General features: G+C 41.0%; 2 protein-coding genes across 2 annotated transcripts in view; one reads left to right on the plus strand and one right to left on the minus strand.

Annotated features, from left to right (window-relative positions):
* The first annotated feature begins 4,403 nt into the window (after positions 1 to 4,403).
* The window catches only part of clcn2a (chloride channel, voltage-sensitive 2a), a 32,376-nt gene continuing 15,555 nt past the window's right edge, over positions 4,404 to 21,224 (plus strand). The window contains 7 exon segments of the mRNA XM_029452723.1: positions 4,404 to 4,462; positions 13,301 to 13,408; positions 13,410 to 13,470; positions 18,225 to 18,356; positions 19,314 to 19,442; positions 19,795 to 19,928; positions 20,195 to 20,275. Of these exon segments, the coding sequence (XP_029308583.1) occupies positions 4,454 to 4,462; positions 13,301 to 13,408; positions 13,410 to 13,470; positions 18,225 to 18,356; positions 19,314 to 19,442; positions 19,795 to 19,928; positions 20,195 to 20,275 (654 nt within the window). The 5' untranslated portion in view covers positions 4,404 to 4,453.
* Positions 10,549 to 12,956, minus strand: LOC115021988 (zona pellucida sperm-binding protein 4-like). The gene is made up of 8 exons (XM_029452764.1): positions 12,624 to 12,956; positions 12,337 to 12,524; positions 12,027 to 12,124; positions 11,782 to 11,939; positions 11,500 to 11,692; positions 11,267 to 11,414; positions 11,101 to 11,176; positions 10,549 to 10,715 (listed from the first exon to the last, which is right to left on the minus strand). Exons 1-8 carry the CDS (start codon positions 12,895 to 12,897, stop codon positions 10,597 to 10,599), a joined length of 1,254 nt encoding a protein of 417 aa, XP_029308624.1. The 5' UTR covers positions 12,898 to 12,956; the 3' UTR covers positions 10,549 to 10,596.

Consider the following 21,224-nt stretch of genomic DNA (forward strand, 5'->3'; position numbering starts at 1 on the left):
CTATAAAATGATATGGCAGAAAGGACTACCCTCTTTCTATACTTTTAAAAATACCGATTTGAAAACGTATTTGACTACTTTTGAAAAACCTCAAAAAGTGTAAATTGGCAAAAACTATTAGATTATTATTATTATTATTATTATTATTATTATTATTATTATTAGAATATATTGTTTAGTAGATCCTGAAGTCTTTTGTTTTTGTTATTCCTATTTATTTTCCCTACATTTAGTTATTTGTTGTACAATATATTTTATTTTTATCCTATGACATATTTTACTGCTATTTTTGTATTGATTAATTGGAGCGTGTATACTCCATGTAATGTAAAAGACAACAAAAAAACACCAGAAAAACATTTCAGGGTAAATGCCAGTGTTCAAGGCTGTGTTGCCAATGAAAGCAGTGACATTGTCGGGACAAGCACGTGAAGGGTCACGTCCGTCTGACGAAAGACGCTTTCACAACCATTAATAAGACTCTGCTGATAACTTTTTCTTTTTAGCATTTACGCAAATACAAGTTCTTTTGTTTGGAAACAAATTAGCAAAAACAGCTCCTTGCCCACCATGTCACGTAAATCCGGCCTTGCCCCATCTTCTTTCTGTTATGTTGAGTTTTATGGAGTTCGGCATCCAAAATTGTTGCATTACTGCCATCTGCTGGACTGTCGCTTTCCCCATCTATTCTATCTATCTTATGCCATGTCATGTGGTAAAAGGCCCAACACGGAAATGTTCCTGAATGTAGTGCATGTGTGAACAGTAAAAAATCACTTGCTCTGCCTGAAAGATTATCCTGTAGATTACCGGGAACTGTCTGTGAAAGAGACTTAACACACAAGACAGTTTTATGGCACATGAGAACAGTGACGGTTGTGGTGAAGACTGTGGCTCATCTGTTAAAATACACTTGAATATGAGGCAATGCATACATTCAAAGTGTTTTAGTAAGGTGTTGGATCATTATGAGAATCATTTGCATTGACTCTAGCCCTCTCATCGGAGGGATGAACACCATTCTCCCACACTATTCAGTTCAGTTGGGTTGAGATCTGGTGTCTGTGAGGACTAGTGTATGTAATTCACACAATTTTCATACTCGTCATTTACCCTATGTGCTGTGTAAATGGGGCTCTTGCTGGAAGAGACTATCACATTGGGTTTTCGCTTTCCTGCACACCTTGTGTGTGCGTGAGAAAGTAAATGTGAGGCAGGCTTTACATATTCTTCACTTTGGTATTGTTGTTATTCATATCATCCATCATCCAATAATCACATATATTGTCCCCTGATAGCACTGAATACTTCTTGCTTCCATTCTTTAAAAAGAGTTACTGTTTTTCCAGTTCAGGTTGTATCAACATGAGAACTTTTAAAAGGGCATTCCACCGATGTTTACACATGAAGTAACCTATGAATATCATTATGGTTTTCTTGAGATGGGTTCTGAGACTCTACATTTTTAAAGGATACAAGTAAGATTTTTTTTTAATAGAATGAGATTTTGAAAGATGATCTGAAATCCAGAAATTATAAACTGTACAAAAATACTTCCCTTGAAACTACTTATCCTGTTAGGCTACATGCCAGTGAGGTACGGAGATGAGGTAATGGCTACTTCTAAAGTCACTAATGGGCGCTCAGCCACCATTCTTTATTCACTTACTTAAGGGATAGCCGATTATATGGTTGTGGTAGGTGTCTTTATGACATTGACAGAGCCATATAAAGTTGTACAAGCCTAACCCATATGAATTACACATCACGAACAATCCAGTGATGACTCAAATCGGGAGCAAAGGACAGTTGAAAAATACCACGCAGAAAAAAACTATCATCCCCTACATATCATAATGTGTCTAAATAGTCTGTCATTACACCTGCACGCGCCTCCGCACAAACACACAATTACAAAATAAAACCATCAGATCCAGTAACTCCAGAGAGAGACAGTAGCACAGATAGTGGAGGAGGCAGGCAGTGCTGCGAGGCGCCAGTCAAACCGCACCAGCGCTGCTTCGAGGCGCCAGCCAGCTATAGAGCTATTGAATCCTCTCATCTGGCTCACACACACACTCACGCACACACACTTACACATCGCGGTAGCGGCGGCGCTTTTCATCATGCAGGAGGGTTAATGATAAGAAACCTGTTACACGCTGCTCATGTGATGGCAGGCAGCCGCGCCGGTCGCAGATTAATTAGCGAGTGCACTCGCAACTCCTAAAGATTTCCGATTGGGTGTCTTTTATGAGGATATTGCGGCAATGGTGAAGGACAAGGCCGAAAAGCGGACGCTTCAGTATCAGCAAACTTTGGTGAGTTTCGGATGAGGTCATAGCTGATGTTTTCAGTCATGTGTGGGGCATGTAGGAGTGTCATGGATGCCGGTTTGGCCGGAGGATGGAGACTCAGCTGCTGGTCGCTCAACTGTGTCCTGCATGATGACAGGATGAGATTGTGTGCAGCTTTTTATGAAATATTCCTTTATAACAAATCATAGTCAACATAGTCTCGGCTGATTTTATTGCAGTTTGGTATGCTTTCCCTGGAGTTGCTGCTATGCCGCTCCATTCATTTCCCCTGATCCACAGGTGTTGCATCACTCAGCTTCTTTATAATTCAATTTAGACTTAACTAGACCATGTCAGATTAATTTGTTCACCTCGAAGAAATGCATGTATGGCTATCTCTGATCACTTTATGTGTGGCCTAATGGGTCATTATTAGGATGTTAATATCCTTGAAATATGAGATTGGAGCCTCACTCTGCTTACCGAGCTATAATGTATTTTGCTCACGTCCTGTGTCTTCTTTATCTCCTCTCTTGCCCCCTCATGTATTCATCTATCATCTTCCCCTCAGCCCTTCCTGCTTATAAACCAAAAGTGAAGTTTTTCTGAATATTAATTGCTTCATGCACCAGTTTTCACCACTAATGTCATTGCTGACTCTGATTCCCCGGAGCACTCCATGCAGGGATATGTATATTTAGATGAAGGGACAGATAGATGGCTGTCAGGCAGACCAGTGGATACAATTGTCCTTCCATCGTGATTTGTGAGTCTGTGACTGCAGTTATCGCTCATCTTCCTTTCTGTCTACATGTGCACAATCAGTCAGTCTGTCTCTGTGCAGCTGTGTTGGGCCTAAGCGGTACAGAGGTTTTTTTTCTGCTATTTGTTGGCGTGAAGATCGATGCCGTGCCGTGTGTCTCAGTGCAAAGATCAATAGTAATGTAAAATGGCAGTCGGAGTCTCTGAAGATTGGAGCGTGTCGCCTGGCCCCTCCGTCTCCTTTGACCATACTGCTCAGATCAATGGTTTTATCATTCACTCCCCGCATACCAGTCCATTACCCTGAAAATATATGCACATGTGTTTCTGTGTGTCTCTGTGTGTCTCTGCACATGCAAGTGATTGTGTAGTTTGTGTCCCAATACTTTCTAATTCTAGCCTTTAAATCAGATGAGTGAAGGCTCACAGAGTTTATTGCTTGTGTAGCTGCAGTCTAAAATTGGATTGTAATGTTGACAAAAGGATCCTCTGTGTTTTATTGTTTGCCATCAGCAAGATTTAGAGGATTTTCTGTCATGTGACAGCACAGTACCACTGGAGCTGTAGAGCAGAACTGAGCAGATGACATGATGCAGATAGAGAAATATAGAGATCTGTCTGATAACTTTTCCACAAGGAAGTGGCACAGAAATGTCATCTCCTCATCCACAGCTACTGTACTAAAAATTGCCATTTCCCTCCAGTATTTATACATTTCTGGCAATAACATTTGATAGAATCGGCAGGTAATTGTTTAAAAACGACAATGGAACAAAAATAGCCGTTTGATTTGTGGCTTCTGTTGGTGCTGGAGTTTTACAATCAATGAGCATTGCTGTGAGAATCCATTAAGATAAAACGTGGTGAGTATCACAAACGTATCATATGAATTAGCTGAATGGCTGAATAGTTGATATAATTACTTTGCAAATGGCCATGATTACATTGTGCAAAATCAACCGTAATGACAAACAATTATTTGATATGTAGATGATATTCATTCATGAATTGTGCACAGCAGCACTGATGCTGTACAGTATTTTCAGCCACTGCACCAAACAGATTTCTTCGAAAGCATCCCCTCTAACCTCTCTGAACTCATTATCCCAAGGCAATAGTCAAACAGAGAATAAACAGGCTATTTTTAACAATTCAGATTTTCATGATTTAAGCAGTGTGTAGAAACTCTTCATTGTAGGCAGCAAGATGTTTTTTTCTGGTTCCTGTGCGGAGATGCAGGAGAGATCCCTTGAGCAGCGACTGACAGTTGGAAAGCAGCCAGAGTTTGGTGCATGGGTCACTGACTTCTACAACTGCTGTCAGTTGCAGTGCATGCTGGGACAGAAGGCGGTGGCTGTGTGCCTCCCCGCCCCAGCGTCTCGTGGGATGGAGGGATGGAACAGGTAAAGTGGAGAAGACGTAGATCAGAGACTGAAAAGAAAAGAGACAGACGGTGTTGTTGAGTCGAAGTGTTTCAGCCTTCCAACTGAATTCCTTTCAAAAGCTTTTTTCAGAGGTGTGGGAGGTCTCGATGTGTCAGAGGGTTCTTGTGTGTGCATGTGTTTTCTCTTTTCAGAAGAGTGGGCATGTTTGCTTCATAGGTCTTGCACGTGGGTGTGTGTGTGCGTGTAGGTGTGTACCTGCCTACACTTACGTGCTTAAATGAGTGAATGTGTGGCTCTGTCGGACCAGATGTTAGAGACGGCATGTTCATGTCCTTCCAGCAGTGGGAGGCTTGAGGATTTGGCTGCTGCAGGGATCAACGTCATGATCCACCTGAAGAGGAAAAGCCTCCACCCCCCCTACCTTACCTCACCGCCCCCACTCCTCACCACAGGGCACTGCAGCACCACGGAAACGATACACTGCACACAAGCTGCCGGCCTTTCTGAATCTGTTCATATGTGTGTTTTTTCTGAGCAACCTGCTGCACTGACTTTGAAGACAAGTCGCTGAAAAGATCTCACCCTTTTGTATTTCTTTCCATATGTTAATGAATATTTAAAGCAACACCACTGCAACAGAGATTCATGTAAAATACATACAATACAATACATAAAGTGGTCTCTCCTGTCTCATTGAGACAAAGTATTAGCAGCCGGTTTGCCCAAATGTATTAATTCTGTTTTTTTGAGCTACAAAAATGTTTTAGAATGGATAGAATTGCACACAAAGTATTAAGACTGCACATGCAAACACAGATTGTCTCCTGAACAGCAGTGAGCGAGAACTCTGTCCACACAAAACTGGACTGTGAGATCTGTTGCCTCCCTCTTCTCTTTTGTATCGTTTGGTGGAAAGAGTCACAGACATGGGTTGGTAAACATGAGCATGCTGTTTGTGGTTCCATCGCTTTTAATGATTGTTCTGTGTTTTGTAATTAATCAGTGTTACCGTACATCTCATCACCATTTGGTGCAGCTCCAATGAGAAGCTTTATGAAGAAAACTCTGTGAATAGAATTTGACTTTCATACACATCTCTGTTGTATCTCAGCATCTCTCTCTGTCACTGGCACACTCGCACTCACACAAAAGCGCTGTCTCTAAAGGGGGGGTCTGGTTCCTCAGAGTCAGCACTCTGTCGGTTTCTCCCACACAAACGCTGGCTTGAGTCCATTTCAGCTCCTGTCACTTCCGAATAGTGCTGTTACCTGCGCGTCACTGAACGGCCCACTGCAGAGACTGCAGACAAAAATAATACGTATCAATTTATTTGACTGTTAAAAGTATCGAAGAGCTAACTGCCAAGATACAATATACTTGTACACATTGTTATAAAAAACCCTCAGAGGATGAATAAGTAAATAATAATAAGTAGTATTGTGAAATAAACAGTATTGAGATCCTTTACTTGAGTAACAGTATGAAAGTATTATCAATAAAATATTCTTTATGCAGAACAGCCCTTTTTAAGCATTTTGTATATTATATTATTGTCGTATTATTACTGACTTATTAGTAATATAGACACATTAACATGTTAGCAACCTTTTAATGCTGCAGTAGGAAATCATTTTAACTTGATATACTGTCAGCTAGTTTATTCTAGCATCATATTTAGTAAAATTACTATATGTTTTGTATGTGTGTTATTTATTCTTGATTAATTAATAAAAAGATAAAAATGTAGTCTACAAAATGTCAGTAATGAAAAACGCTGATCTCAACTTCACGGAGCTTCACATTTCTTGTCTTGTCTGAAGCCCAAAGATATTTAGTTTACTATCATATAAGACAAAGAAAATTATTCATAATTAATCAATTATCAAAATAGTCTCCAATTTTTTTTTTTTATGTTGATCGATTAATCGAATAATCTCTTCTGTCAGGTAAGTGTAATAGAATAAAACCTTCTTGATTTCTTCTGAAATGGGGAACATACAGTATGTGGCTCAGCGGGTAGAACAGGTTGTCCATTAATCACAGACCTGGTGGTTCGATGTCGCCGTGACCTTGAGCAAGACTATGTTGACCCCAACTCCTGATGGAAGGTGCCATCTGTGTTTGAGAAGCGCTGTGAATAGAAGCACTGTACATTCAAATGTATTGGAGAATATAAGTATAGAAATACAAAGCAGCATGAAATAGATCTACTGTAGTACCTCAAAAGTGTACTTTAGTACAGCGCTGAAAACGTAAGTACTTAAAATGTATATACCACCACAGGGGCGGGAAATTATATTGCCATTTCTTAATGGTGTGCATGGTTTATGTTCACAAAACCACAGACACTTTCAGTGTGTTTATTTCCCTGTTCTGACTGCCGGTAACTCTCATTTTACAACCAGCTCCCCCCTTCAAGTCTTGTTCTGACAAGATGTCACTCTCTCAGCTTGATCCTCCACTCTCTCTGACATCACCCCTCTCTTTCACAGCCCTCCCCCATCTTTTGCGCTGCTTTCTACTAATATGATGATGAGTGTGTGTTGGTGTATTTTCACTTATCCGGGTGCACAGGGTCTGCTCGACAGCATCAAGGTTTTCCATGTTTATTTCACCATCTGTATGTGTGTGAGAGCTCTGACTCATAGGTAACTACTCTAAAAGCAGCCGCCTCTACCTATATTAATGCAAATGTAGACTGTGGGGTGAGTCAAATGTGTCACTTCCTACTCTTAATTCAATTTTCAATCTTGGCCCCGGAGGCTGCATGGCTCAGATTAGCCCGAGTGCTTTAGTCCTCCTGTTATTCCCCCGGTCTCATCAATACACACACACACAGCAGGCGTTTAAGTAATCACACCACCACAACAGTATGTAGGAGTTTAAGGGTTTGAAACATCCTTTTTCCTTTCCGCAGTGATGGGTCTCTTCACTCTCACGCACACATTACAAAAAAAGAAGAGAATAAAAGCAGCAAGGATGAGAGTTTTAGGTGTTCAAGCCTTCATCATTAGATTGTTAAATATTTGTCCTTGCTGTCTTCAAACAATGAATTAATTATCCTGCAGTGCCTGTGGAAATAGCTGAATGATAAAGAACTTCTGTTGCAAGCCTTGCACATAGTCTGACTGAGAAAGGCGGCAAAGTGAGTTATGTAGCAGTAAAGTGGGGGGTCTGACGCAGTAGAAAGTTGGTGGACACGTAGTGCTTTCTTTGTTCTACTTGAAAGTTTTCATCCGGTAGGTGGACTTGTGCAGTAAGTAGCGCTGTAGAGTAATTGCTGGTAATGATGAAGTACGTCAAAGTGGACAAAGTATTTAAAGGTTTTCTAAATGACCTCAAACCTAGTTTTGAATTTCAGTTCTTCAATTTCATGTTACTTATCAACCAACATATACACAACATGTCCGATAGCCATAAGTCTTCTATTATGGTATTTGATACGACGGTATCAGCATGATATAGTATATTTTCTGGAAACTCATTTGAGAAACTTATTTATAGATACAATAACAATAAGAAGCCTTTTCTGGATAATCCATTTAATTACATTTCTGACAAATGAAGGCGTTTTATCACACTGATGCAACAATTGTGTGAATCCTATATTTGATTGATTGACAGAGGACGCAGCCATGTTAGCTGTCAAAATGTAAATGTTCTGCATCTTCAGTCTGCGATTGTCCAATTGAATTAGTTAGATGAGTGTGGATTGGATTGCCTTTCATCTTTTCACACCAATTTGTGTTTTTTTTCCCCATGTGAAAATGTTTTGCACTGGAACTCTACTCTCTGTGGGTATTACTGTCTATGACAAACCAGTCAATAGCAACCTGTGGGAGGCAGTGGGAGTTGAATCAGTGTAGAGGGTTGTGATGTGGGAGGTAAACTGACTAATGTAGATACAGAAGTTGGTCACGTGGGAGGTGAACTGGTTACAGATAACAGCTCATTTAACCCACAGGGTCCCACCTGCTGCTCTCCCAGGGGGCCGTGGTGCAGATGGCCAGTGTTTACTTTCACACAGGCCAAAGAAAGAATCACAGGCCTCGTTTATGTGGGTGTTTGTCTGGTGCTGGTGGTCGGTTTTGTGTCTATACTGTATGTGTGGGCACATGAAAATGTGTTTGCCAACTCATAAGATTCAGTAAGAAAGTTGGAAGTCACTGAGGCTGTGAATAGATTTTAATTTTCCAGTGTAGGAATGATAGAAATATAGTCTGCAACTTTCCTCTATGCATTTCTTCATTGGGCAATATTTTTAGAAGTTGACAGATGTGGGCCATTTAATTTAGTAAATACTAACACAGCCATGTTGATTCTCTTTGGATGAAGAAGTGAAACTGCCCTCCAAACAGTCGTTTTTTCAGATTCTGTGTGAATACTTTTTTCCAATCTTGTGCAAAATTAGATTTTTGTATTAAATAAATAATCGCAACATCACTGGTTTAGTTCTGGCTGCAGGACCTTGCTGCATCTTCTTTCCTGTCTGCATCTCAACTGCTGCTTTTCAGCAAAGGCAAAAATCTGAAGAATATATAATTACTAGCAATTATAAAAGAACATTGTTGCATATTTGAAAGCCTTACTGAGTTTCAGAAATTATGCTGACCACAGTGGTGTGAAGGTTGTGTTGTCTTTGCATTATAAGCCCCACAAAGCTTTAATACTAAGTTTCACTCCTTAATTACCAGCCGTGACATGTGGCTGGTTATTAATTGGGGAAACTGTTCACCTTGTGACGCAAAAGGTGCTCCTGGAGACACCTGCTGCAGCGGGATCTACCACAGAAGCAGTTTTAAGTACATTGGCTGGTGTTTATACGTCTGTCTGGATGTGGGCAGATGTCAACGCAATAGGGTCACAATTATGCAAGACGCAGTCATGAAACTATACGGGTATGTAGTTAAGATCAAGCTGAACGCTGCGTTTAAAAGACGGGTGTGTTACGAGCAAGGACGCCGGAAGTAGGGGTGCAAGAAGTGGCGAAGAGGCCCCCGTGTGATCTGATTGAAAGATCTGTTTTCCTTTCAGCTTCAAGACTCAACAGAATCCACTTCGATAATCTAAAGAAAAGCAGACAGAAGGCTTGAAATCAAAAGTTGGCCATTAGAATTTGCCAACGATTTTATTTCACAATCATTTGAATGCAAGAAATAAAATAGACAAGATCTGGATTCTTTGAAACAAGGGGGATAATTCGGTCTAATTTAATGAGCCCGGTCTTGCCTGAATAATATTTAATTCCTTTCATACTCCCATATTTAGCATGCCACACACGCAATCTGCTCTGCATCCACCAGTTTGCGTTAATTGACAGCTATTTTTAACGAAGTGTCAAACATGTTTATGCACAGAAGCAGTTAGTGTTAGTCAGCTGGCACCTTGGCTGATTCCTTAGAAATTTTATGGTAGTATATAACAGCAGGTTAGCGCGGATGAGATGAGCATCCCCGACAGCATAGTCCTTCTACTTGCCCGTCAGATTGAACCTATAAGCCTGCTCTGCTTTCCCTCTGCACCTCCTGTGCATGCGAGCAGAAAGAGAGAGTCTGTAGGAGTCGTGATGCACATCTCAATGAGGGGAGGGGGTGGATGGGTTGGAGTGGGACAAAAAAGGGAGGTGGTGAGCAAAGATGTTGCAAGTTGTAGCATACAGAGAAATCTAGAGGGACTGTTATCAAAAAATAAAGAGTGAGGAGAACATGAGGAGAAAAGCAGTGCGCCTGGAGGAGTTGTGATGCTCATCTTAATGTGGCATGCTAGAAAAAGGGTTTTTGAAGGCAAAATATTTGACTCATGTTCATACCACTGTACAACTGCACTGTCTAGTTAAATGGCAACATTCTCTAGTATCACTTTTTTATTTCACAGCTGATAGTTTTGTTTTAATTATATATATATATATATATATATATAGTTAGATTTCAGTTAAATTTAGCCTTGCTGCAAAGTATTAAATTGTAATGGATCCTTGTGATTTCTCAGCACAAGTCAAGGGGGTTGCATTACATGCTTGACTGCACAAAAACTACCTCAGCAAAAAAAAAAAAAAAAAAATGTATAGAGCGTGACCTTCAAATAGCATTTTAGACAAGACCAAGTTGTTATCATGAGCTTTTATTAAAATTCAGATTGGGCTGCCAGTAGACTCATCTCCTTGATGTGGTGTTGGGAGCGGATGTCATCTGCTCAGTCAGGATCACCTGTCCGCTTGAGATTATAGCCCTCTGACTTGAGGAATCGTTCCTCACTGCAGCTACAGCTCTTCCTGCAAGAGAAGGATGGAAAGTGCATCAGTCACTTAGATTTGACGAGTTCATAATCTGACAGTGCAACAGCAAGTCAAGAGTCAGGCAGAAATGCCAAACAGTCTGGTTCAAGCGCCTCCAGAGTGAGGAGCAGTCTTCAATTTCAGCTCATGAAACATTTCCCGTTTATACATGGCAGATTCCTTAAGTGATTTTGTCACCTGCCCAATTTTAAAATGTACACTCAATGTGGCATTTTTTTTTATTTTAAGTTATGAAAGGCCACAGATTAGACAGCCTCTTATAGCAGGAACATTAAATGTCATGAAATTGATAAACTCCAAAAGTCTAAGTTTGACAAGCCATAATTGTTAGTTGCAAACATTTTACAGTTGAGCTACTCACGTTGCCGTTGGCATTGCTGTTCACAGGAGTTGGTGTTGCTGGGATAGCACACAGCTGTTGCGCAATGGATGAAGACCTGTAAAGGTTTTAAGTTGCACATTTCGTCAAGGAAACAATACAATTAAAAGTGTCACTTAAGGTTTATGTCAGTGTCATGAATAACTACCATATCGTTCAGAGTAGAAAAGGTGTGTTGATCCACAAAAGTGAACATTTTGACAATGAAACGTTTGTAGTGCGTTGGGTATTGAAGTCCAGAGGAGGCATCCACAGACACCAGTGTGGTCAAGTAACGGTCGTCATGGTAGGGACACCTTGAGACGACAAGGGTCATGGTTAACACAGAATACACACCAAATTGCTGAAAGTTACACAAGTTAATAAATCTTTTAAATATACCCAGCAACCAGAAGGTCCCACTGAGGCTGACTGTGAGGGCTTGGGGTGGATGTGGCCCAGCAGTGCTCCAGGGTCAGGACAAGGTTTGGGTCAGACCTCTCCATGATGTTCACCTGAACATAGACTGGTTCTCTCAGCACTTTAGTGATTGGGTAGTCGGCTTGAGAGTAGAAGGAGCTATACATTGCCACTTCTGCAAATCAAAACATCAGTGTTAGTATACGGAAAAAAAACCCACAACTTACTAACTAGTCAGCATAGTTAGGAGTTTGTGACACTAACCTTCCACACATCCCATTGAGTGACACAGACCATTGCCCAGTCGGAGCTCCACTCTGAAGGAACCTGTAGCAGCGACAGCCACTGGTGGAGGAACAGCATTCACCTCCATGACGAGAGACTCTACAGCTGTGCCAGAATACCTACACTGAAACAATAACCTGTGTGGAGAGAGCAGAAGACTTTATAGCCAAGGAAACCTCAGTCCCCCACAAAGCCAATAAGGAAAACATTTTACACAAACTCACTCAAAATGGCTGTCCCTGGTGATAGAGCCTCTGGGTCCAATTCCTACTTCATATGAAGAAGACATGTGGTTCTCGTACACCACGTAACCCCGTTCCTCCTGCAGGAGGAAAAACATTTGTTCAAATTAGTCAAGACACAAGAAAGTGAGAAAATATTCATTAATGAAGGAACAGCAAACAGTTTCAAGCTTCACAAATGTGAACATTTGCTGATTTCTCAGGTTGGGCCAGGGGCGAGCATGTCTCAATTTATAGTATGAAAAGTTAATTTTAGACTTTAACTAACTAAAGCAAAGACTAAATCAACCACCTTGAGTGTAGTGCCACACGCAGTCGCAGGAAACTGGAAGATGGCAAAGGCCGCAGTGACGCCCACAGGGCTACACGAGGGGTCGTTAGATTCCAGCAGGCTGACTGAATCCAAATCTATGTTGGGCATAGTGGCATCTCGAGACATAACCACTACAAACTGGCCATCCCTGGTACACTGCACAGTCACTGGGTGAGGAACACAATTGAATTTTTCAGTTGCAGCAGATATTTTACAGACATTACGTAGCATTTGTTTGAGAGACACTAGAAATTGAGCACAGATACCTGCTTTCCCATAGTAGCACTGTCGGCCATCAAAGCAGCAGTTTATGCTATCACAATGCTCAGCAGCGATGTCTTGAGTCCCGCACTGGATCTTGTCAGCATGCTCCACCTGGCATTTATCAAAGGCAGCTGTAGGTGGCAGAACCGTCATCGGTTGAGGAGGAAGAGTAGTTTGGTGTTTCTGCAGCGGCAGAGTCCAGGGATGCTGAGCAGTAACATCACAAGCCAAAGCCAAAACAACAGCCACACTAAACAGGCACCTGAAAAGCTCCATTATGGTATTAGTAGGTATACACTGCAAAGAAGCTGCAACACTACCACCTAAGGCTCTGACTCAGGCTTTATACACAATCGATTATGTGTCGTTTGCTGAGAACTCCGCCTCTCGTCGTTAGTAGTCAATTGTGTAGCAGCCCTGCAGAGTTAATCAGCTGGGAGCTGACAAGGTGGAGCTTATTGTCTGCTCATCTGTCTGAAAAGAAGTAATTTCATGACTGTTGAGTTAGATCTGAGAAAAGCTGGAAGTTACAGACAGTGAGTTTGAACCTCAGTGTGTTTACACAAGCTGACTATCTTTACTGTGACCAAACACTGTATTATGATATTTCTTTCCCTGCCTTCTACTTTCCCCACCTGTAGCTATAAAATATGTCTTTTTCTTTCTTTCATGCACAAAGATGTATGGGCGGTACACCCAGGAGCTGGGTGTGTATGCCAAGGAGGAAGCGGCCCGCCTACGTGATGGAGGTGTGCGGGATGGCGGAGGACTGCGGAGGAACACCAGCTGTTCGCAGTCGTGCTGCAGATCTGCTGGACTATGAGAAAGACCCTTGTGCAAAGTGCCATTGTAAGTGATGATCGTGCAACAATCCCAAAATCTTCTTCAGAGTGTGCTTGCAGGGACAAAGTGTGCAGGTAGTGTTCATTTTGTGAAGGTCAGACCAATGCAAGTGTTTAATTCTCATAAACAAAGTGGATCTGGTGTGTGTGTGTGTGTGTGTGTGTGTGTGTGTGTGTGTGTGTGTGTGTGTGTGTGTGTGTGTGTGTGTGTGTGTGTGTGTGTGTGTGTGTGTGTGTGTGTGTGTGTGAGAAAGAGAGAGAGGATGTGGCACTTCAGCACGGGTGAAAGCTGTGTGAAAACATTGACTCCTTAAAGTACAGCAGAACAGCTACCTGACACAAGGGAGCAGGAGAGGATGTGAACAAGATTAAATGGGACTGATGTGAGCAATGACCTCCAGCCAACAAGGCTGTCTCAATGTCAGACAAAGACAGCCCCCTCTGCTGGTTGCCTGTGGCCCACTGTGTGTGCGTGTGCGCGTGTGTGTGTGTGTGCGTGCGTGTGCGTGTGCGTGTGTGTGTGTGTTTTTTTCTTTGTGTGAGCAGAGCTCTGATCTGAACTGTCAGATTATTTTATGTCTAGTCTTCCCAAACGACTGCAGATCAGGGAGTGGCACCAGAAGAGAGTTCCACTTCAGAACTGATGTACTCCACAATAAAGGAGTCACACACATATTGTGTGCGCGTGTGTTTGCACACTCCAAACGTGCTTATTTTTATTTGTTATTCATTCAACCTTCATTTATGAAATGTACTGAAATATATATATGGGATATTATTTGCAAGTCAACAGAGCAGCAGTGCATTTCTTAAAGGGTCAGTTCACCTAAATTAAAACATTAGAACTACTTTCTCCCCTAAAACGATTCACTCTGATGTCTGGGGATTATCCACTGTAACAAAGACACTGCTTTAGAAAGACATGTTGCAATGTCAATGCTGTGAGCTCCACAAATGAATTTCCCCTCGCCTGCATTATATTCATGTGGTAGATGAAACTTGAACCACGTTTTTAAGTTTTCTTCAGGTGCAAATCCAGAGGTAATTGTTTGTACATCCATAGGTTCATTACAAACTAATAGCTAATTCATACTTTTAATGGTGCCAATTTGTCAAAATGTAAACCAGCCAAAAATAAAAAACTGGGCTCAAGTTTTATTCCACAGTGTAACGCATTGAATCCATTGTGACATTATACATCCTGTTTACATCCCCTAAATTATGGGAAATGTAGTTACAGTTTGCTCAATTCTCTCGAACTACAATTGTTAGTTGCACCTCCAGATTTGGATAAACCGACACTTATTATCATAAAATAAGCTCAGTAAAAGTGAGAAAAAGGAAAAAGGAGAGAAAGGCAATTTGTTGTTTGCACAAGGGAGCCAGTATGGCTGTTTTCCAGGATCTGATTCTGCCTTTTTACCCTTGTGACTAGTGATCTGATTAAAGCTCGAGACATTGCACCATAGGTGAAAGCTGCGCTATATCAGCTTGGCCTCGCTCGCTATAATGGGAGCCATTTAAACAATCACCTTCAGATCAGGAGCCAGAGTGATTTGTGTGCTCGCTGTCTGTGTGCTGTGTGCTCGTAGATCAAGCTGTGTTTGTATTTTTAGACTTGACTTTAGACGCTCAGGCTGGACGGGTTTTGCTGTGTTCTTGTTGAGTAATGTGTAAGGAGAGAACCTTCACATTTTGGTGGAAATGGGAGTTTTTAGTGTTTTCCTCTCATGTATCTGTGTGGGAGCATCATCTCTGTGGGTGATGGACTACGAGTGTGTGCCTCAGATCAGATCGGTAACTGCAGCCTACACATGCAGCCAAGGGCTCTGCTACCGGTGATGGAGAGCTAAAAACATGTACTGCCTCACTGTGTTTATTTTGACTCACAGAGTGAATCTTTGTGGGATTTTGAAGCTGACGTTACTCAGATCAACTTCAAGCGTCATTATGTATTATGTCATGTTATGCATCCAGTGGCTTTGCACCTTTTTGTACTGTGTATAGGTGAAAACTCTCGTGTATTTTTAGTATTATTCCTGGTTACAGCTATTTGGCTTCAGGTGATGCAATGTACTAGCAGAGGTGGAGAAAATGTCTGGCATTTGGTGTGATTTTTATAACGGGATCAGGAGAAGACATCTGTGATCGCCACTGAGCCTGCGGATGTGAGCACGAGCCAAGATGCACACGGAAGTATGTGCAGAAGCCAGACGAGGTGTGTGGGTGTGTGTGTGTGTGTGAGAGAGAGAGAGAGAGAGAAGAATAAAGAGAGAAGCTATGGGAATGTCAATTTCCCCAGCTTCGTCCACATGGGAATGTCCATTGTAACAAAACCTCCACAATGATGGATCCAGTGAAGAACATGGCAGTCCAACCTGCACAGATAGATTTATCTTTAAATGTTTCGCTTTGACATGTTTCTTTTTTACTTGTGTGCGTTCACTGTGTGATGGGTTTGTCTGCACATGAGTGGGTTTGTGTGCAAAGTTCTCTATTGGCAACTGACCATCCAGCAGGTGGCCCGGCTGCCGGGCAGCTTGCTTGTCATGCACACAGTTGTGTCCCACCTCCCTCTGGAGACTCAGCAACCCCCGTGACCTGAATCCTGCACCAGAAAGATTGCTGCAATGTCTGTCTTTTTTCATTTAGTGTATCGTTTGTCATGTCTGTAATATTTGTGAACACGATCATGAAGCGAGAGTACTACTTCTGTCTCTAATTAGAAACATATTGTACAAGCAGCAGAGTCACACATGTAACTTATAGTGAAAAGTACAATTATGAGAGTTAAAACAAGTAAAGGATAAGGGGGATACCAATGTATCTTCGATTTACAGTATGACACATATTATATTATTTAACCATTCTTTAATTTGTAAAGCTTTTTGAAACTTCCCATAAGTAAAATGTCCAAATGAAACTTTGACCGTTTATAAAGTGGAACTCCGCCTTAAAGGATAAATCTGGCAATATTCTATATTTTTCTTTTTGTCAACAGATCACATGCAAGAAAAACAAAACCAGCGATGTGTTAATCCCTCTCTGACCGCCCTTCCTTGTCTGTGGCACTCAGCCCCGAGCCTGTAGGTTCCTAATCCAGATGTAAACCTTTTAAACTGCTCGCATTTCTTTTTTAAAAAGGCTCAGCAATTTCCTAAAACACCTGGGCACTATCGTTTTTAGCTAACGTCAGTCAAACAGGAGTAAATAGGGCATTTGTTGGGACTATTTTCAGTGGTGGATCAATACACATGTTGTTGTACAAGTGAGTATTTATGGCAGGTGTATGTGAGAGTCACGTAAAATGTACGCCCTTGTTCATTTGATCAAAGGAGCATGTAATGAAATGAATTGATAGTTGCAGCACTACATGTCACATGTCACCCTGTTTTACTGTCATTGCATTTGTTGCTCTCTCGGTTTCTCCTTAAATACGAAAGTTTTCCTCATGGCGAACGTCACTATATGACTTCCAAGCAGGACATTAACAAATGAAGTATCTTGATTGTCTGGACTTTTTACGAAATATGGATCTGGAAAATGTGTTAGTAGCACATTTTTAGCTTCTCTTGGGACGGGCACATCTATGAATACTCTGGATGTTGAAGGGAATTCCAGACTCTGGCAGAGTACGCAGACAAGAAAGAAGAAATGAGTCCAGAGATGCTTCTTTTAGCTGACCTAACTCAGAGTTATGGATTATAATGTAATGGTATAATTTATAACCGTGACCCAGCTATGTTTTGTCTCCGTATTCTTTATATTTTGGGGTGGATGAAGATAAAGTGATGCTCTCACTCAACATATTCTACATGTAATAACCTCCTTTTGTTTGTTATTGTTCTTCCACGGCTCACCCGCGCTGCACAAATAGATTACATCTCTCTGTCCACTCTACTCATTGTCTCTATAATACACCATTCTTCTTCTTTCGTTTTCGATGTGAAACCTTTATTCACACAGCATGAGTCAGAAGATTGGTTAATGATTAAACCTTGTCCACACAAGGTTAGACCAATGTTATGGTCTTTTCACTTTTTAATGCCCCCCAAATAACTTTACGGAGACTTCAGTTAATTCAGAATGATGCTACCAGAATATAATAGAATATTTATATATCTATTTATAGTTTAGGACCAAAATACATTTCTGACATTTTACCACATAAAACCTCTAATCTGGTAGCGGTCTGCGGTCCAGACTAAACATGGAGAAACAGCATAGTTACTATTCATCAAAGAGCTGAAACAAAGGAATAGAACAAGTCATATTTTAAATTGAGAGACCATTTAGAGATTCAAATAACCATACACTTAATTTACCTGTTTGGCTAATCTGGTTAATTAAATACCTGACAATTGTACATTGATCACTCCTATGTATCAGCCCCACTCATTGAACACTGTCTATACTGGCCTGATGTAACTGGACATCTATCTAAACCTATTTTGTATTTCATCTTTTCCATTTATTTTGTGTTTCCTTATTATTGTTATTAAGTAAATGTACTTAATATATTACAGTGTATAAAACACTTTGTGTTTGAGATGTACTAGCTTTGGCTTCATGGCCTGAATCCTTCCATTTATTTCCTTCTCCTCTGTCACTACATATTTGTTTCTTTCTTTTCCTTCCCCTCTGACACAGCTGGTTCTTTTTAGTCTCACACCCACAAATATCTTTTCACTTTAAAGATTAATCTCAGAGAATTGAACTTTTCATCTGTTCATCTGTCTCCTTCTGTCTCTGTGCCCTCAGTGTGTGCGTCTCGCTGCCAGAAGTTCCTGATCTCGCGGGTGGGGGAGGACTGGATCTTCCTCATTCTGCTGGGTCTGCTCATGGCTCTGGTCAGCTGGGTCATGGACTACGCCATCGCCTTCTGCCAAGAAGGTAGGAAAGAGACAGAGAGCAAGAAAGAGAGAGAGGAAAGAGCTACAAAGACGAATGCATAGACAGACAGTGAATCAAGAGCTGCTCTCACAGAGGCAGCAACGTATTAATCCATGAGGCGCCATGCTTTATAGCAAACAGCTAAGAGGACTTGTCAGGTGTGGTGTTAAGGTATAAAACACAAATTGCCCGTCACTTTACACTTCTGCTCCACTACAATTCAAAGGCAAATATAATTATTGGACAGCTAATTAATCTATTAATTCTTTGGTCTATAAAATGTTAGACGATAATGAAAAATGTCTCAAAGCCCAAGGCGATCTTTAAATGTCTTGTTCTTTCAGTCCAAAACCCAAAGACATTCAGTTTAATATGATATAAAACAGAAGCATGAAGATAACAGCATTCTTTGCCCTTTTTGAATGAAAAACTAATTTAATGATAAATCAGCTTTCAAAAAAGTTTTGATTATTTTTCTGTTGATCGTCTAAAAGTTGCAGCTCTAATACAGGACTGAATACTTTTTCCTCCGCTGCCATGACCAATGCAAGAGAGATGTTTTCTCATTTAGCTACTATAGGGAATGTTTTTGGAAAACCTCTTCTTTTATGTGTGAAAAATGTGGGCAAAATGGAGAGAAAAGTCAAGAAACTCTTTCTCTGTGTTTTATGCAATGGTAAATGTGATGCTAACAGAGCTGGAAAATGAATGAGGAGGCAACCCAGATGCTCTACAGTAGGTGAAGTGAAATTCATGAATAAGGCAGAGAAGGGAGGTCAAAGGGCGGTAATGAAGAGCAGAGGAATCTGGTGAATATATTCACAACAGATTAATCTTGCTTGAAAGGGAGACTAGTTGTTAAGTGGTTTAGTTTTCTGCTGCATTATACTGAGGTGAAGTTACGTGTGTGTGTGTGTGTGTCTGTGTGTGTGTGTCTGTGTGTTTGTGTGTGTGCAGCACAGAAGTGGATGTATGGTGGACTGGACAGCAACATGCTTCTGCAGTACATCGCCTGGGTCACCTACCCTGTAGTGCTCATCACTTTCTCAGCAGGATTCACTCAGATACTGGCCCCTCAGGCTGTGGGTAAGACACACACACAGACTTACACACATGTCAACAATTCATGCATATGTATATGTATTCATATCTCTAATTTCAGGTAATGCAATTGACTCTTTAATGCACCATAAGGCGTCCAAGGACATATGCTGTAGGTGTCTTAGTGGTCACGTCCGCTGGAAATCCATACAGTAAACCTCTAATAAGATGTGCATACAGAAAACTATATGAATATCAATCAGCTTTTTTCCCCTCACCCACCTCCCTCGCTCTTCATTTATTCCCCTCATCCTTCTCTGTAATTGCTTTCTTTCAACTCATCTTTTCTCTCCACTCCATCAACCCACCTGGCATCGGTTTCTTTTTCATTTCCCAGGTTCAGGTATTCCTGAGATGAAGACGATACTGAGAGGTGTCGTACTTAAGGAGTACCTGACGTTCAAGACGTTTGTGGCCAAAGTCATCGGTCTGACCTGTGCTCTGGGCAGTGGGATGCCTCTGGGGAAGGAGGTAGAGTTTTGTTTTTTTCATCTCTTGCCTTCACAGTCTTCTTGGCTGCACAAATCACACATGACAGATTGCTTGACAGTTTTTTAAGTTTCCCGTCGGGGAGGATATAATAATCTTGCCTCCACTAGTCTCATTAAAGTAACGGCTGCGAAATTAAAAAAAGTGATTTGCTGTTAACAACACTTGTATTTCCCCATTTGGGGGGTTATAAAGTTGTTCGTATCCTGACTTCTAACCTTCTAATCTCTCTCCATCCTCCCTCTCAGGGACCCTTCGTTCATGTCGCCAGTCTGTGCGCCGCTCTCCTGAGCAAGTTCATGGCTCCTCTTTTTGGTCGGATTTACATGGTGAGGACGGTGACCACATTTACAAAAGGAATGATGCATACATTTAAACCTGTTTGATGGATTGAACCTTTATGGAACTTCATAGATTATGTCTCTAAGTGGAATATTTACTTTCAGATAAATGTACTCTTGTTGAGATTAAATCATTGATGTTTCTTAATTAAGATATCTTTATGTTTACAGTAGTGGTAGTACTCTCTGCCATTGGGAAATATTGATCATGTTTGTCACATGCGTCCTGTTGACGATGCAAATGAAAAATATCTTAGAACCTAATCACTTCAGTTCAGAAACAGCAGCAACAACAAGATCACATTCCAGATTGCAACTTTAAAGGAATAGTTCGGCATTTTAGAAAACTTTGCTTTCCACATATTTACATTAAATCAGCTGTAACACCTGAACACTACATGTGGCAGGTATGTAAGAGTGTGTAAAAGTTAGTTAGTTAGCAGTTCAGTTGTATGAAACAGTTTACAATATCCAATTTTATATATTGAATAGTGTTCTACATTTGTAACACGCATTGGGAATCGATGAAGAGGTACGTGAGTTTATCTGACAGGGCTGTGGGGGTATCCCACATCAAAGAGGTTGGGATCCACTGCGTTAAAGAAAAATCCACTTAAGGTACTTTGATATAGGCAGCAAACACACACACACTCACACTCACACTCACTCACACACACACACACACACACACACACACACATTTGTTTTCCTCCGTAATCAAACAGGGGTCATACTTACAGTGTACTGAAACACAAGGACGCATTAAATTGCATCTTTTTGCAAGCTCCATTTATAAATTATGTTTTTTAGAAAGACGATCTTTCCATTGACCTGGAGGAACTTAACTTGTGTTTACCAATGATGATTTTAAGGAGTTGAAAACATTTTTTCAGTCAAAATGAATTGTGCATGCACTGGCAATACTGTATCTCAACAT

Source organism: Cottoperca gobio, chromosome 17, assembly GCF_900634415.1.
Source record: "Cottoperca gobio chromosome 17, fCotGob3.1, whole genome shotgun sequence".
NCBI classification, from domain to species: Eukaryota; Metazoa; Chordata; class Actinopteri; order Perciformes; family Bovichtidae; genus Cottoperca; species Cottoperca gobio.

Bases quoted from the DNA above. Each gene is read 5' to 3' on its own strand.
- LOC115021988 (XM_029452764.1), bottom strand. From the start codon at position 12,897: ATGGAGCTTTTCAGGTGCCTGTTTAGTGTGGCTGTTGTTTTGGCTTTG. The intron at 11,940-12,026 runs GTGAGTTTGTGT...CTCTCCACACAG, and splicing joins ACCAGGGACAGCCATTTTGA to GTTATTGTTTCAGTGTAGGT. The intron at 11,693-11,781 runs GTTAGTGTCACA...TTTGATTTGCAG, and splicing joins CTCAATGGGATGTGTGGAAG to AAGTGGCAATGTATAGCTCC.